The sequence below is a fragment of the Chlorocebus sabaeus genome, chromosome 24, assembly GCF_047675955.1.
Source record: "Chlorocebus sabaeus isolate Y175 chromosome 24, mChlSab1.0.hap1, whole genome shotgun sequence".
Classification (NCBI taxonomy): Eukaryota; Metazoa; Chordata; class Mammalia; order Primates; family Cercopithecidae; genus Chlorocebus; species Chlorocebus sabaeus.
The window spans coordinates 7,581,356-7,600,045 of record NC_132927.1 but is presented as its reverse complement, the minus strand read 5'-3'; the positions used below and the strand labels follow the sequence as shown (position 1 = coordinate 7,600,045).

Here is an 18,690-nt window from a genome sequence, read left to right as displayed (position 1 = left end):
TTTTGATCTTCTACTGAAATTTTATTTGGGGCCGGGCACAGTGGCTCACGCTATCCTAGCATTTTGGGAGGCTGAGGTGGGCGAATCATTTGAGGTCAGAAGTTCAAGACTAGCCTGGCCAACATGGTGAGACCCTGTCTGTACTAAAAAAAAAAAAAAAAAAAAAATTAGCTGGGCATAGTGGCACATGCCTGTAATCCCAGCTACTCAGGAGGCTGAGGCAGGAGAATCGCCTGAAACCAGGAGACAGAGGCCACAGTGAGCCAAGATCATGCCACTGCACTCCAGCCTGGTAACAGAGTGAGACTCCATCTCAAAAAAAATAATAATAATAAGATAAATTTCATTTAAGATTGCATTGAATCTGTGGATAAATTTGAAGATAATTCATAGTTTTACAATACCCATGAACATGATACCTCTTTACTGTTATTGAGGTATTTTACAAAGTTTAAATTTTTTTCTAAATAGAGGTCTTACAAGTCTTTTTATAAACTTTACTCCCAGGTACTTTGTATTTTTGTTGTAATTATTAAATAGATGGGTATATAGTATATATAGTCTGTTTATTGCTGCCTTATAAAAATGTATTTGATTTTATATCCAACCACCTTACTGAATTTTCTCATATCAAACATTTATTTGTAGATTCATCTAGATTTTTCCTTTTACAATATTGTTTCTCTCTTCCTTATGTGCTAACTGTATTAGAGAACTGCCATTTAAAACTAAATAGAAAGGGTTAAATAAAGCGAATGCTTTTCATGTTTTACTGATAGAATGATGTTTGCTCCAGCTTTTTTAGTAGCTACTCTATCAGATTAAGAGAGTAACCTTCTATTCCTAGTTTGGTTTGGTGAAAGTTTCTTAAAATGAATGGGTTTTACACCCCTACCATGGGTGCAAGCTTTGTCTCAGAGCCTTGTGTTGGTATTGATATTTGTGTGCCTACTCTGGTTTCAACTTATGTCTTGTTTCATTTTTTTTAAATGTATGTTTGCTTGCTTTCATTGGCATAGGGGTTGATTGGCCTCAGAAAAGTCTCTTTCCATAAGTATAACAATGCAAATTATCTTTTATCCTGATAAAAGATTTATTTATACTTATTTATACTTACCTAAGTAAGTAGCAGGAAGGCCCTGCAGGGACTATAATCTGCCCTCCTAATGAAAGCAGAAACCAATAAAAATGCTTTTCTAAATTCTTACTTTGTTCTATTCATCTTTTTAAAAACATACACATGCACTTCTCCGAACTAAATTTTTTTATAGTTAAAATAAGTGAATGTTGCAGGATTTTTAGAAATATAATTTCCTAACATCTTGTGAATATGATTGAAAGACTTTTCATATGTTAGCTATTTATTTCTGATCTGGCCTTAGAGAAATATAAAAATGCAGTGGATTTATTCTTAACTTTGGTAACTAAAAAATTCTACTGAAATAGAGGTTTTTGTTTTTGTTTTGAGACACTATTTCAGTCTGTCGCCCAGGATGGAGTGCAGTGGTGCAGTCATAGCTCACTGTATCCTCAAACTCCTGGGCTCAAGTGACCATCTGGCCTCAGCCTCCCAAAGTGCTGGAATTACAGGCATGAGCCACCATGCCCGGCCCTACCCAGGTGTTACAATTATGTTTGCTAAGTAGTATTTACCAAGCTGAAAGATACTAAATGGAACCAGCATTTTAAAATATGCAGTGATAAGTCAATAGATAACTCCCCTTTCTTCTAGAGACTAGAAATAGCAAGCATTAGTTTTCTAGAAAGTGCAGTTGGCCAGGCATGGTAGCTCATGCCTGTAATCCTCACACTTTAGGAGGCCAAGGTGGGTGGATTACTTGAGCTTAGGAGTTTCAGACCAGCCTGGGGAACATAGTGAAACCCCATCTCTACAAAAAATATAAAAATTTAGCCAGACATGGTGGCCCACACCTGTGGTCCCAGCTGCTTGGGAGCCTGAGGTGGGAGGTTCACTTGAGCACAGGAGGTTGAGGCTGCAATGAGCTGAGATCACGCCACTACACTCCAGCCTGGGCAACGGAGCAAGACCCTGTCTCAATGACAAAAACAAAAAAGAAAGTACAGCCTGGGCGCGGTGGCTCACACCTGTATCCCAGCACTTTGGGAGGCCGAGGCGGGTGGATCACGAGGTCAGCAGATCGGACTGTCCTGGCTAACATGATGAAACCCCCTCTCTACTAAAAATACAAAAAATTAGCCAGGCGTGGTGGCACTTGCCTGTAGTCTCAGCTGAGGTTGCAGTGAGCCTAGATCGCGCCACTGCACTCCAGCCTGGGTGACAGAGCAAGACTTCGTCTCAGAAAGCAAAATAACAAAAAAAAAGAAAGTACAAATGACTCAACATTGTGAGAATTTCTTAGAGAACCTAGAAAGCTCATGCCATAACAGTTTAGCAGATTTATTCCAGTGACATAATAAAAGTAATTTCATTGAACTTCTGTATAGCTAAGGATGAAAAACATACTCTAGTTGATAACATAGCTTGTTAAGAGTAGTAGTCCTGGCCGGGTGTGGTGGCTCATACCTGTAATCCCAGCACTTTGGGAGGCCGACGTGGGTGGATCACGAGGTCAGGAGTTGAAGACCACCCTGGCCAATATGGAGAAACCCCGTCTCTACTAATAATACAAAAATTAGCTGGGCATGGTGGCGCATGCCTGTAGTCCCAGCTACTTGGGAGGCTGAGGCAGAAGAATTGCTTGAACCCAGGAGGCGGAGGTTGCAGTGAACCGAGATCTTACCACTGCCACTCCAGCCTGGGTAACAGAGTGAGACTGCATTTCAAAACAAGACAAACAAACAAACAAAAAACAGTAGTAGTCCTTTAGCAAATATTTGTTGAATGAATGAGCATTGGTAAAGTTATGTCTTAACACCAATAGGAAAGGTGAATAGAAGATAAAGAAGAGTACATGAAAATGAAAGGAGAGAGTGTGAAGAAAGATCATATTTTGTGGCCAGGTGTGGTGGCTTGGGCCTGTAATCCTAGCACTTTGGGAGGCTGAGGCGGGAGGATTGCTTGAGCCCAGGAGTTTGAAACCAGCCTGGGCAACATGGCAAAACCCGTCTGTACCAAAAATACAAAATAAAATTAGCCAGGCATGGTGGTGCAACCCTGTAGTTTCCAGCTACTCAGGAATCTGAAGTGGGTGGGTGGTTTGAGCCCAGAAGACAGAGGTTGCAGTGAGCCAAGACCATGCCACTGCATCCCAGTCTGGGCTACAGAGCTGGACCCTGTCTCATAAAAGAAAAGTAAAGCAGCACTAATGTTTGTTAATAAGTTACATGACTAATTTATATGTTAAGATGTTAAGCTGTCAATTTTTGTGTATTGTTATATAACTTAACCACTTAAGATACACTTTTTCTTTTATTTTAAGGCTTTCTTCAATACTAAAAATGTATGGAAGTCCTTTGAAAACACCATCAGTGGTTTATAGACAAAGACTTTATGAACTGTTGATTTTATTACCTCCTGAGACCTATGAAGGTATGTGCCTTAGACTAAAATGTTTTATTTGTGACTAATATGGTTCCTGGAACATTACTGTCACTCATTAAATATTTAAATGAATTATAATGGCAGTTATTTAGTGCCTTGTTTCTAGGAGGTTTAGGGAGTTCAGTCCTAATCCATGTGTTCACCATCTTATAGTAAAGAAATACATTTGGGGTTTTGTTTTTGTTTTAATTTTTTTGAGACAGGATCTCACTCTCTCACCCAAGCTAGTGTGCAGTGGCACGCAATCATGACTCACTTCAGCCTTGATCTTGGGCTCAAATGACCCTCCAGCCTCAGCCTCCTGGGTAGCTGGGCCTACAGGCACACCACCATGCCCAGCTAATTTTTTGTATTTTTGGTAGAGACGGGGTTTCGCCATGTTGCCCAAGCTGGTCTCAAACTCCTGGGCTCAAGCAATTCTCCCGCCTTGGCCTCCCGAAGTGCTGAGATTACAGGTGTGAGCTATTTAGCCCAGCCTAAAATAAGTTTAAAAAAAAAAAAAGAAAACAGGCCGGGCGCGGTGGCTCAAGCCTGTAATCCCAACACTTTGGGAGGCCGAGGCGGGCGGATTACGAGGTCAGGAGATCGAGACCATCCTGGCTAACCCGGTGAAACCCCATCTCTACTAAAAAATACCAAAAAAACTAGCCAAGCGAGATGGCGGGTGCCTGTAGTCCCAGCTGCTTGGGAGGCTGAGGCAGGAGAATGGCGTGAACCCGGGAGGCGGAGCTTGCAGTGAGCTGAGATCCGGCCACTGCACTTCTTAAGGCCAGGCACTGTGTTAGAAATTGTATCTATCAAATCTCATTTATCCTAGGATGATACAGTGAGCGAGTTACATTTTTCTTATTTGGCAAAAGGTTTAGGTTACAAAACCAACTCAAGAACACATATCAGGTAAAGAGTGGAATCAAGATTAAAACATAAATTTACCTCATGCTGTGCTGCTGCCTTTTCTAAGTAACCTACTTAGAGACTTAACAATCATAGCTTAGTGATATGTCTATCTTATTCTTTGCCATCTATCAATTTAAAAGTTACTTGCTAGATATCTAGTAAAAAGCTGAGAGATAATTTCTATGTTCCACAGCTCAGATAACTGTTAGGTTGTGACAAAAGCAATTTCCTTCAGATTTTTACAATAGTATCTTGAAATTTATTTTCAGACTAAAATAAAAATTTTTTTTTTGAGACGGCATCTTGCTCTGTCGCCCAAGCTGGAGTGCAGTGGCGTGATCTCGGCTCACTGAAACCTCTGCCTCCTGTGTTCAAGCAATTCTCCTGCCTCAGGCTCCTGAGTAGCTGGGACTACAGGCATGCACTACCAAGCCTGGCTAATTTTTTTGTATTTTTAATAGAGACGGGGTTTCACCACGTTGGCCAGGCTGGTCTCGCACTCCTTACCTCAGATGAGCCACCCTCCTCAGCCTCCCAAAGCGGTAGGATTACCGGTGTGAACTCCTGACCTCAGGTGATTCACTCTCCTTGGCCTCCTGAAGTTCTGGTATTGCAGGCATGAGCCACTGCGCCCAGTCAAAAGGACTGCTGGTCAACTCTTCAATAAGCATTTAGGAATACAAGAATCTTGACTTAAAATGTACAGTGTATCTTCTGATAAATAATAATGGAAGCTTTTTTTTTTTTTTTTTGGAGACAGGGCCTCACTCGGCCACCCAGGCTAGAGTGCAGTTGTGTGATCTTGGCTCGCTGCAGCCTCGACCTCCCAGGCTCAAGTGATCCTCCCACCTCAGCCTCCCAAGTAGCTGGGACTGCAGGTGTGCACCACCACTCCCAGCTAGTTTTTTTTTTGTTTTTTTTTTTAAATCCTTTGTAGAGATGAGGTTTTGCTATGCTGTTCAGGTTGTTCTCAAATTTCTGGGCTTAAGTGATCCTCCCGCCTCGGCCTCTCAAAGTGTTGGGATTACAGGCATGAGCCACTGGGCCTGGCCTGATGAAGTAAGTCTTACCCTTGAAAAAACTTGAATTAGAGGAAAAAGTCTTGAAGTCTTCTACTTTTTTTTTTTTTTTTTAACTTGGATTTTCTCAGAGTTGGAGTTTGGAAATGCAATCAGGAGTCCTAAAGGAATAATGAATATACATGTATATATATTTCAAATCAGTTCCAGAGTGTTCATTAGGAGACAAAGTCAGGACTTGCTGTGAACTTCTGGAAAAAACAAACTCTAGGCCAGGTACATTCGCTCACACCTATAATCCAGCTCATTGGGAGGCTGAGGCAAACGGATCATTTGAGGTCAGGAATTCAAGACCAGCCCGGCCAACATGATGAAATCCCGTCTCTACTAAAAATACACAAAATAATTAGCTGGGCATGGTGGCACATGCCTGTAGTCCCAACTGTTCAGGAGGCTGAGGCAGGAGAATCCTTTGAACCCAGTAGGCAAAGGTTGCAGTCAGCCAAGATCGCACCACTGCACTCCAGCCTGGGTGGCAGAGATTCTGTCTGTAAATAAATAAATAAAGTTCTGATTTCATCAGTTCCTCCAATGTGTTGTCAAAGAGTCAGTGTCTAGGACATAGTAAGAAATTGCTTTTGCCACGTGGAATGTATCTAAGAATTGAAACAACTTTTCGTCATGACTGTCCAGCAGATGTAGATTTAGAGTCTTAGAGTGACTTAGTTTTCCGAGGGATTGGAGTAAAAATTGAGTTCTTAGTTTTTATTTCCTGTCTTAGTTTAGGTATGGATTTCTTTTCAAATATCTTAATATTCTCTACACTGAAAATAACTCATCAGCAAGGTAGTCATGCATTTTTATACAAAAGCTTATTTGCATTTCAAAATTATCTTAATTATCTTTAGGTACTTTTTCCAGGGACAGTTGGGAAAGTAATCACTTTTAACTGAGAAGTAGAGATTTTCTACTATTTTCACACATAGATGTAGGAACAAACATACCTTGTATATTGTACTGCCAACAGAATTATTTTGCTGAGTGTCATATACATAAACTTAGACATTCCTTTGAGCAACTCTCATTTGCTCAATCTTTATGACTTCATTGATCCCTGTCCACTCTTCCTAATTCCTGTATGTAATCTCTCCTTTCCCTAAATTTAATAGTGCTTTTGTTTTTATCTTTTATGAAACATAATAGTTCCTACCTTCCTATTATAGTTATATGTATGTATTGGTATCCCATAGTGTATACTTTCTTGAAAGGAAGATTAAATATGATAAAATCTTTCTCTGTAGCTTATTAAACACAATTTGGATGGATGAGTGATTCAGCACAGTGGTTAAAAGCTCAAATTCTGGAGCCCAATTAACTGGGTTTCAGTCTGACAGCTGTGTGATCACCATATGATCTCTGGCAAGTAATAAATTCCCTGTTCCTGTTTCCTTACCTGTGAAACAACATACTAACCTGACGTTATTAGGTTACTATGAGGGTTATATGTAAAGCTTTTAGTACCTTTCCCAACACATATTAAGTATTCAGTAAGCCAAGCACTGGGTGTAATCTCAGCTATTCAGGAGGCTGAGACAGGAGGATCACTTAGGCTTGGATTTAGAGATTAGCCTGGGCAATGTTGTGAGACCCCATTTGTTAAAAAACAAAAAGTAAACTTCAATAAATATTTGTTGTTACTACTGTTACTGCTGCTAATGATACAGAAAGTGATGGCAAGTAAACCCTTCCTAACTCATCCTACCGCTTCTGGTCAGTGGATGTCACCCCAGTCCTCATTTCATCCTGATGCAATTGTTCGAAGAAACACTTCGAAGAGTGTAAACATTTTTCTAAGGGAATTTTTACTCATTCCTGCAGTACTTAAGTTACAAACTGGCAAAAACCATTTAAGCTCTCTGTGGCTAAGATTTTTTGATAACCCAGCAGAAATTAGGATAAAACATCTTTGAGGTGATAATTGCAGTCAATGTGATAAATGGATCAGCTTTTCAAAGTGTATATGTTAGAGAGGCAACCATATGTTGTCTCTTGTGTTATGGGAGAACACAATACCACTTATGAACTAACCTGCACCCACCCTGCCCACCACCAAAAACAAAAATGAGCCCCTTCTAGATCCAACTACCAATTTATTTTTTTTTTAAAAAGTACAGATAGAAGAACAAATTAAGCTATACCAGGGGCCTATAATCATAAAAACTCAGACTGTAGAAAATTGTATGAAACAAATAACCTTGTTTCTTCAAATAAATTGCCAGAGAGGGGAAAGGTATAAGGAGAATACTAAATTGAAAGAGATAAGATAAACTAGCTGCAATGTGTACACTTTACCTAGATCTAGAAGCAGCAAAAACAGGTGTTTTTGAGATAGTTGGAAATTTGAATACTGAATGGGTATCTGATGTTCAGTGGTTTTTTTTTTTTAAACAACATGAGATTATATAGCAGGATTTTGTTAAAAAAAATGTGTTTCACTTTAATGATACACAATGAAATATTTATGAATGAAATGATGTGCTGCCTAGGGTTTTCTTAAAAATAATGTGGAGGAATGTGGGATCAGGAATGGGGATGTAGGTGAAATAATACTGTTGCAGCTGGTAAAGGTGAATAATGAGCATATGCTGGAAGGGGTAGGGGCAGGCTCTCATCATAGTACTATAATTTATTTATTTATGTTTGAAATTTTCCATAATAACATGTCTAAGTTTTTTCAGGCTAATTCTTTTTTTCTTTTTTTCTTTTTTTCTTTTTTTTTTTTTTTTGCTTGCGGTGGACTCTCATTCTGTTGCCCAGGCTAGAGTGCGGTGGCTGATTTCTGCTCACTGCAACCTCTGCCTCCCGGATTCAACCGATTCTCCTGCCTCAGCCTCTGAGTAGCTGGGATTACAGGCACCCGCCACCATGCCCAGCTAATTTTTGTGTTTTTAGTAGAGACGGGGTTTTGCCATGTTGGCCAGGCTGGTCTTGAACTCCTGACCTCAAGTGATCCCCCTACCTTCATCTCCCAAAGTGCTAGGATTACAGGTGTGAGCCACCACGCCCGGCCTCAGGCTAATTCTTATAAAATTTTTCAGACCGTGCTTTTTTAAAAAACAAACCTGCTTTTATAAATCTTTTTTTATATCTATTTCTATATTTCATGTCATTTTTATACCATCAGGTATGTAAACACACACACACACACACACACACACTTTGAGATTTGAGATTTTCTTTTAGTATCAATTCTTAACCTTGTGACTAGCAACACATAGTTGAGCCAGTCATTTCTAGGGCAGTTTTCAAGAATGAGAAATAAAATCTTCAGCTGTGATATGTTAAAGTTGGCCAGTGGGTGCATTAAAACTCAGCCTGAGGGGTTTTTTTTTTTTTTGAGACGGAGTCTCGCTCTGTCGCCCAGGCTGGGGTGCAGTGGCCAGATCTCAGCTCACTGCAAGCTCCGCCTCCCGGGTTCACACCATTCTCCTGCCTCAGCCTCCCGACTAGCTGGGACTACAGGCGCCCGCCACCTCGCCCGGCTAGTTTTTTGTATTTTTTAGTAAAGACGGTTTCACCGTGTTAGCCAGGATGGTCTCGATCTCCTGACCTCGTGATCCACCCGTCTCGGCCTCCCAAAGTGCTGGGATTACAGGCTTGAGCCACCGCGCCCAGCTCAACCTGAGTTTTAAACCCCATACTCTCACCAGATAACCAATAGTACTAATTGCTCTTTTTCTGTGACTCAACAGGAAACCTCTGTGCTATCCTCAAAGAGCTGGCTGCTGACTTGACTGGCCCTGATATTCAGGTGTCAGCATCTACATTTTTACTTCCACCCCTCTGTCATCAGGATGATCTTTTGATATTAAGTCCTTTGTTACAAGAGACTGACCATAGATTTATTGAAGAACAGGTATGGCCATTTTTTACTCTTGAGTAGATTCAATCTGTGAACAGTGATCTTAAAACCTTATATACTTTTTTTCCCTTTTAGCTCCTGCTTGGTAATGGTGTTGCTTGCGGAAGTCTTGAATATGACCCTTATTTCATTTATGAGAAAGATGTAGAGGGAGATTCAGTGCCTAAGCCCCTGCCTCCAGCACTATCAGTTATTAGTTCTGCAGCCAAGCTCTTTGGGGTTGTATGCGCTCATGTGGGAGAAACTCAAAGGTAAATATCTTCAATGGTTCAGTGAATGGAAAATAGAGAACTGGTGGGTAAGAAGAATGTTGCCAGAGATCTCATTAGCGTAAATAATTTCTTATAAATGACAGGTGAAGGTGAAATGAAAGTTCTTGTTTTATTATTCATTTGACTAATATTTAATAAGAAATGATTTAAATGCCTAAAACCACTAGAACTGTTGTGGATATAATACTTTGCCCACAGTTAGCTTATCGTCTAGCTGAAAATACAAATGAAAAATAATGACATAAGAATATTGATTTATGAGCAGTCCTTACAAAGACACATACTAGGTTTTTTCTTAGACTAGGTCTCATAGGCTTTCTTACCTTGGAAACTTTTTGGAAGCATTATAGGTCCAGGGATTTGTCTTCAATTGGAGGTATTTTAAATGTTTTTTATCAGTTCACTTAAAGTGAACTTCAGACCAGTGGTCCCCAACCTTTTAGGCACCAGGGACCAGTTCGGCAAAAGACAATTTGTCCACTGGGTAGGGATAGGAAGAGGTTTTGGGATAAAACTGTTCCACCTCAGATTATTAGGCATTGTGAGGGGTGCATATGATCCCTCACATGCACAGTTCATAATAGGGTTCACACTCCTGTGAGAATCTAATGCCACTGCTGATCTGACAGGAGTTTGGCTCAGATGATAATGCTTGCTTGCCTGCCACTCACCTCCTGCTGTGGACCAGTACCAGGCCATGGACCAGTACCAGTCTGTGGCCCAGAGGTTGGGGACCCCGTGCTTTAGAACACACACACATACACACACAAAGATAATAGATATTTAATTAACTTGATTGTGGTAATCTATTTCACAATGTATATATGAGCAAAACATCATTAAAAACATCATGTTGTATACCTCATGCTATGTAGGGACTTCTATCCTATGCTATTGTATGTGAAAAATTAATAAATACAAGATGGCCTCACCTAAAAATGGACTTTCGTTTTGAAAAACCAAAGGGTGATAATGATTCCTCATTGAGAATGATAGTTTCTTAATTAGTAACTGGACATACACATTTCTCAGGCATCAAAATCCACTATCCAGGAAATTCTGTTACTATCGGAAAAACTAAATGGGAAGTGAATCTCTCTCATAGGCTATTGTGGCTAATAATAGTTTACAAATCACTGTTATCCACACTGATTCATTCATTCATTTCCTGTCTCTCGACCAACAACAATGCATTTGACTAGATCATAGCTTTTATTATATATTCTTATCCAGTTATGTCTTCCAGAGGGTACCAGTTAGAGAATTTACCTTGATGTCTTTGGTGAAGACTTAGAAAAATATTTTAGTTTCATCACCAACACCTCTCTGAAACAGGTCTTAGAATAATTTGCTTTCATTGCGTAGAAAAGTGAATGAAATTTATACTGATTTTTACTAGCTTCAGTTTCAAAAGATAATGTTTTTTCCATATGTATTTGTAGCGTTTCTTGTATATACTGTAACTATAAGGTTATGGTGATAAGAGAATATATGACTGAATTGTTAATGAATGAATAGGAAAATTACAGTGATTTGGAATATTCAAAGAAAGATTCATGGAGAGGATGAAATTTGAACTAGTCTCTACCTTTTTATAGAGCATATAATTACTTTTAAATAATTAATTTGGATTAATATACCAGTAACTACTGCGGATCAAACAGGGCTGGCCTTTTAAGCAAAGGATTTAAATTAAGGATGTTCTTAAATGGTTCCACTACCTTTCATGGGTCTAAAGGGGAAAAGCAAAAAAGAAAATATGCTTTTTACAGCCTTTCCTCTTAAAAAAGTGATTTTATTATTCTAGAGAAGTTTTCTTTTCAGATTTATTGCCTAATTGTAGTTTCATGAAGATCCTTTCTTATTAAGTTTAATGAATTTTTTAATGTGCTCATAGTTTTTGTATCCCCACCTAAATTATAATAATAATAATGAATATTCAAGGAAGGGGAGGTTTTGTCTGTTTTAATAAAAACATTGAGAACAGATAAAAGCAAACCCTATCATTCTGTTTGGATTCTAACAAATTTGGAACAAACAGGATTCTAACTGTTTTGGAATAAAAATAGTAGATGACCAGGCACAGTAGCTTACACCTGTAACCAAGCACTTTTGGAGGCCAAGTTAGGCAAATTGCTTGAGCCCAACAGTTAAGAGCAGCCTAGGCAACGTGACAAAACCCCTTCTCTACAAAAATACAAAAATGAACTCTGCATGGTGGTGTGCAACTGTAGTCCCAGCTACTCAGGAGGCTGAAGTGGTAGGATCGCTTGATACTGGGAGTTAGAGGTTGCAGTGAGCCAAGATCTCGCCACTGCACTCCAGCCTTAGCAACAGAGCAAGACCCTGTCTCAAAAATGTAAATATAAAGAAGTGAACCTGGCAAGATCCCAGGTACAGAAAGTGGGTTATAAGCAATATCAGCAGTCTCCAGTAGGTGTCGTTACAGAACCAGAAGATAGAAACTACATGAATAGTGAAGTTAAGTTTCTAATTTCCTATTGTCCCAGATATGGTATTTATGTAACATATCAGGCTGTTTGCTTTTCAGCTGTACATTTGAGTTATAGAGAAGAAACGTCTTAATTAAAGTATCTATATTTAAACAGCAACCAAGTATTTCAAGCCATTTTGTTATTATTGTGGTTAGCCTTATGTTTAAACAGTTGTACAACATGTGGTTGTCCTAAGGTTGGAAATAATATATTATTTAATATAAATTAATGCACAATTTATTCACTATTAATGCATACGTAATTGACTTTTAAATTAGTTGATTCTCTATTCTGACTGTAGGGTTCTAACGCAAAAATGTTTAAAGGTTGGAAAGTCAAGATATTTTATACAGAAAAGAAATAATATTGATCTCAATCATGTATTGTTTGTGATTACTTTTTTCTTCTTTGAGACAGCCCAGGTTGGAGTGCGGTGGCTCACTGCATCGTCTATCTCCTGGATTTCAAGTGATTCTCCTGCCTCAGCCTCCCAAGTAGTTGGGATTACAGGGATGCATCACCATTCCTGGCTAATTTTTGTATTTTTTAGTGGAGATGGGGTTTCATAATGTTGACCAGGCTGGTCTCAAACTCCTGACCTCAGGTGGTCTGCCCACCTCGGCCTCCCAAAGTGCTAGGATTACAGGCATGAGCCACTGTGCCCAGCCTGTGTGTGGTTACTTTATTTTATGTTTTGTTTTGTTTTGAGACAGAGTTTCACTCTGTCACCCAGGCTGGAATGCAGTGGCACCATCTCAGCTCACTGCAACCTCCACCTCCCAGGTTCAAGTGATTCTCCTGCCTCAGCCTCCTGAGTAGCTGGGACTACAGGCATGCGCCACCGTGCCCGACTAACTTTTATTTTTAGTAGTGATGGGGTTTCGTTGTGTTGTCCAGGCTAGTCTGGAACTCCTGACCTCAGGTGATCTGCCCACATCAGCCTCCCAAAGTCCTGGGATTACAGGTGTAAGCTACTGCTCCTGGCCTGTGTTTGTGGTTGCTTTTAAATAGATTTTCACCTAATTGCAAAGAATGAGTTCCTTAATTCACCTGAGGATTGTTCCACCCTTGACTTGCACATTGGAATTATCCAGACAAATTTTTAAGATACTGAAGATCCTGATTAGTATGGTATGCATAATGTGGGGGTGGGCACTGAAATTTTTTAAACTCCTTAGGTGATTCTGATAAATGGACTGCTTCAACAAATTATGTCACTTGTGAATGGATGGACAGAGAGGAAAAGCTTAAACAGTTATAATTCTCAGTAGTAAAAAATTTTGCCATTATATACCCTCTGTCTAAAAAGTATTATTTTGTTTTTGTTTGTGGTTACTGTTTTGTTTGTGTATACGTGTGTACCCTCTGTCTAAAGGGTATATAATGTATAATGTAAAATAAGTCAGCATTTTCAAATGTTACATCTTCGCCCTTTATTCAGTTAACTGCATTTTTATTCCATCTAGACTTAAAACTTTTAATACCTATCATTTCATTCCAAACTGATAATTATATGTTATAATTGATACTACTTATGAGTACTAATTCAGTATTACTAAGTCATCTCCATCTTCCTGAAGATCAGAATCTTTTGTTGAGATCTCTATAGGAATTGGTGTCATATATCTTGAATCCTTGATTAGTTAATAGTATATTCAATCTCTTTCAGGATTGGGGGCAGAGGATGAAGAAAAAGATTTTGAGCTCTGACAATCCTGTTTTATAGTCTTTGGTCCATGAATGTGGTCAAGAAGTAATAGTATAAGTCAACTTATAGTACAGAATGACATAATTCTTAATCTCTAAACTTATGTATTTTTATAAATTTAAGTGTGATACAATTTCACAATAACAGATGTAGGATATGATCTAATAATGACGTTATAGGTTTTTAAACTTGGGAGCTTGATCACACAGTTATTCTTAATTCCCCTTTGTTGTCACATTTACCCTCCATAATCTTCCTATAGGGTGCTTTGGGCATAAATAATGTTCTTGAAAAAAAAAATGCTGGCCGGGCGCAGTGGCTCAAGCCTGTAATCCCAGCACTTTGGGAAGCTGAGGCGGGTGGGTCACGAGGCCAGGAGATCAAGATCATCCTGGCTAACATGGTGAAACCCCGTCTCTACTAAAAATACAAAAAAAATTAGCCAGGCATGGTGGCGGGTGCCTGTAGTCCCAGCTACTCGGGAGGCTGAGGCAGGAGAATGGCGTGAACCCGGGAGGCGGAGCTTGCAGTGAGTTGAGATTGCGCCACTGCACTCCAGCCTAGGCAACACAGCGAGACTCCATCTCAAAAAAAAAAAAAAAAAAAAAAAGCCTTAAATATGCACTTAAACAATGGACAGAAAGCTTTTTTTGTTTGTTTTTTTAATTTTTTTTGAGGCAGCATCTCGGTCTGTCATCCAGGCTGGAGTGCAGTGGTGCGATTTTGGCTCACTACAGCTTCAGTCTCCCAAGCTCAAGCAATCGTCCTGCCTCAGCTTCCCAAGTAGCTGGGTCTACAGCCAGGCACCACTACACTGGCTAATTTTTTTTCTCTTTAGTGGGGATAAGGTCTCACTATGTTGCCTAAGTTGGTCTCAAACGCTTAGGCTCAAGGGATCCTCCTGCCTCTGCCGCCCAAAGTGCTAGGATTACAGGTGTTAGCCACCAGAAAAATTTTCATATGCAAGATATTTAGCGTGTTATTTGTAATAAGAAAAATTAGAAATAGCATAAATGATCCAAACTAGGAAGTTGGTTAAATAAATTATATTGCCAGAATATATAATATTAATACCTATTCACTAATACTATTATAGTGAAACCATATAATAGTTAATAAGATAGGAAAATCCCTGATAATGTTGTTTAGGGGAAACAAAATAAGTTATTAACAAAGTATGTACAATACGATCTCTGTTTTCTAAAAATTCATTCATATGTCTAAGGGAGAAAAGACAAGAACAAAGATGTCAAAATGTTAATGGCGGCTCTTTGTAAGTGGTGGGATTTGGGGTAAATTTTTTTTTCATGTGCTTTTCTGAGTTTTTCAAATTTATTATAACAAACACAACATTGATGTAAGGAAATAAGTACTTTTCTAAGTATTCCTAGTACTCCACCATTTTATTACATTTTACTTTCATTTTTATTTTTTATTTTTGGAGACGGAGTCTCGCTCTGTCACCCAGGCTGGAGTACAGTGGTGCCATCTCAGCTCACTGCAGCCTCCACTCTTGGCTCAAGCAGTTCTCCTGCCTCAGCCTCTCAAGTAACTGGGACTACAGGCATGCGCCACCATGCCTGGCTAGTTTTTGTATTTTTAATAGAGATGGGGTTTCACCATGTTGTCCAGGCTGGTCTCAAACTCCAGACGTCAGGTGATCTGCCCACCTTGGCCTCCTAAAGTGCTGGGATTATAGGTGTTTGCCATTGCGCCTGGCCTTTATTACATTTTATAAGTTGATTTTATACATACTGCTTTCCCCAACCCATATGTTGTACACATAGCTTCATACCTTCCTTTTTACTCTTTTAACTCCTTGTACAATTAGGTTTTTTAAAGGCATGATCCCCATGTCTATTCTGATTTGATAACAAAATTGCCATTTACAGGACAGCTTACCTTGTATCCTCAGTAGAATGATGGAGATCTAGTTTTAAAGGACTTAGGGATATTATTGAAAGTACATTAAGGTCAGATAAAAGTATATCTGTATTTTCATGTTCAGCCAGTCATGTCCTGTGTTTAATTACCTGATGCTGTTGTCTTTTATGCTTGCTCAACAAGCATGCCTGACTGTTTACACCACATGCCAAATACAAGTTATTAGGGAGATGAAGATAAAATTACAATCTTTACCCTTCCTGCCATCAAGATAATTTACAACTGAAAAAGTTATCTTCAGTATATTTCAGGTTTTTCATTTAAAGGCAGAAAAGAGGGAAAAGGAAGTATAGGGCATAGAAACAATGTTTTAAGAGAGAAATTAATGGTAAAATGGGGTGGTTTATTTTATGGTTACATGTATTTAATCTTGACATAAGGAATTAAAACCTCTGTTCTATAAGGACATGAAATATTGTTTATATTTATCTTAATTAGAATTGTGAAAATTGGAACATTTTTCTCACCAGTAGTCGAGTGGTTGAATAAATTTTAGTACATGTATATAGTGAAATTTGGATTTAGAAACGTTATAAAAGAAGAAAAATGACCAGGCACAGTGGTTTACCCTATAATCCTAGTACTTTCAGAGACCGAGGCTGGAGGATCACTTGAACTTAGGAGTTCAAGACCAGCCTGAGCAACACAGTGAGGCCTTGTCTCTTTAAAAAAAAAAAAAAATTAGCAGGGTGTGGGTAATGTGTTCCTATAGTCCCAGGTACTCTGGTGGCTGAGGCTGGAGGATCACTTAAGCTCAGGAGGTCAAGGCTGCAATGAGCTATGATTGCATGTATAGCTAGCCAGAAGCAGCATAGCTCTTTGAATCCCCAACTATGCTTTGAAAATATACTTTGGACTATACTATATGTAAAACAATTTTAACCTTTGCTTTTTTCACTTAACATTACCTTTTTAGCACTTTTCAAATCATTTTTATTCTTCTTTCTTTCTTTCTCTGAGACAGGATCTTGCTTTGTTACCCAGGTGGAGTGCAGTGGCATGATCATAGCTCACTGTAACCTTGAATTCCTGGGCTCCTTCTGCTTCAGCCTCCTGGGGAACTAGGACTACCGTCATGTGCCACTATGCCTGGCTAACTTTTTAATTTTTTGTAAAATAAGAAGTCTCACTGTGTTGCCTAGGCTGGTCTTGAACTCCTAGCTTCAAGCAATCTTCCTGCCTCAAATTCTGTGAGGCTATGTGTTACATATAAATTTTTGTGGAGTTATATCAGTATTGACTACTTTTGCTGGTATCATCTCAAATTTTAGTTTTCCAGTTATTGGAATGTACATTCTCACACTTAACAATTACTGCAGTAGTTTAAAGAACCTAAAGTGTGAAGTTTAAATTGTATTCAGAGGCCAGGGGCAGTGGCTCACGCCTATAATCCCAGCACTTTGGGAGACCAAGGTGGGCAGATCACTTGAGATCGGGAGTTCAAGACCAGCCTGGCCAACATGGTGAAACTACTACTCTACTAAAAATAGAAAAATTAGCCGGATGTGGTAGCACACACCTGTAATCCCAGCTACTTGGGAGACTGAGGTGAGAGAATCTCTTGAGCCGGGGAGATAGAGGTTGCAGTGAGCTGAGATGGTGCCAATATACTCAAGCCTGGATGACAGAGCGAGACTCCGTCTCAAAAAAAAAAAAAAAAAAAGGCTTTTTGCTTTTAAATCCTGTTATTTCTGATTGTAGGCTTCCTATATTGGAACAGCTTTTGGACAGTATAAAGCACACAAAAGGAGCTCGTCAGCAAGTGGTTCAGTTACATGTTGTTTCTTCAGTTTCTAGTTTCTTGAAGGTAATTCTATTTATTTATTTATTTAAATGTTTGTTTCATTTTTTAAAAAATTTGTGGCCAATGAAGTTTGTCGGAGGATGATGTTTTTAAAATGCTCTTTTTTCCTTGATTTTTCTTAATCTCCTGATGAAAAGTTTTCAGGATTTGGAATTCTCCTTTAACTTTTTGTCCACATAAAACTTGTTAGAAATCAAACCATGATCTCTGCATAGAGCCATGCGTTAACCTACCAATCCTGATATCCTGGGCCAGGGATTGATGGACTATAGCCTGTGGACCAAATCCAGCTCATTGTTACTTACGACTTACCGTTTCTACGTACAGTAAAATATGATAGACTTCATTAGTCGCTTATTTTGTGGACATCTCTGTTAATGTTCTTTCAGACCATTTATACCTTAATGATAATTGATTGCCATATTGCTGCCTGGAGGTTTAAAATTCTAAAGTGCTTTGTGAAAAAAAAAAGGAATTATATTTGTATTCTCAGTGTGGATTTTTGTGTTCTTATTTGTTTTTAAGTAGTAATCCAAGTATGAACATACTCGGATTTGGTTATCCAGAATATACATTCCTAACTGGATATGATAATTTACTACAATTGTAAGTCTGGGTTGTTCTTTACATATTTCAGTACGTGGCTGTCTCCAAGGGATGTTTAGGTCCAGAAGAAATGAAAAGATTTGCCCTAACATTAGTTACGGGAGCCCTAGAAAGTACCAACCCCTTGCTGAGATGTGCAGCTGCAGAGGCGTGGGCTAGATTAGCCCAAGTGCTTGATGATGGAGCTTTTACTGCTGGATTAGCTCAAGTTAGCTTTGACAAGTAAGTGAATTTCTTATTTAATACTCAGGGGCTATGTTTCAAAACTGGGTATAGCTTTCTGGTTTGTTGGAACTAGTAAGATCTTCATGCTGAGATTTAACTAAGAAAAATTGTCAAATGTTGACTGCTTTAAAATAAAGGAAAGAAAATAAAAATTGGCCTGCTGATCTTGGCACGTAAAACTATTACTATTTCAGCTATAGTCTTTATATAATAAAGATCAGAATCTATATCAGTGATATAATTGATCATCAGTGGGATGGACTTTAGGATAGTGA

The 18,690-nt window shown here is 38.9% G+C and overlaps 1 protein-coding gene across 5 annotated transcripts in view; it reads left to right on the top strand.

The window, feature by feature from the left end:
- The window catches only part of HEATR5A (HEAT repeat containing 5A), a 156,146-nt gene that overhangs the window by 83,749 nt on the left and 53,707 nt on the right, over positions 1–18,690 (top strand). For all 5 annotated transcript variants that reach the window (XM_073010895.1, XM_073010893.1, XM_073010892.1 and 2 more), the window contains 5 exons: positions 3,402–3,511; positions 9,192–9,355; positions 9,437–9,612; positions 17,482–17,587; positions 18,222–18,412. In XM_073010895.1, the coding sequence (XP_072866996.1) occupies positions 3,402–3,511; positions 9,192–9,355; positions 9,437–9,612; positions 17,482–17,587; positions 18,222–18,412 (747 nt within the window). The remainder of the gene's footprint in view (positions 1–3,401; positions 3,512–9,191; positions 9,356–9,436; positions 9,613–17,481; positions 17,588–18,221; positions 18,413–18,690) is intronic.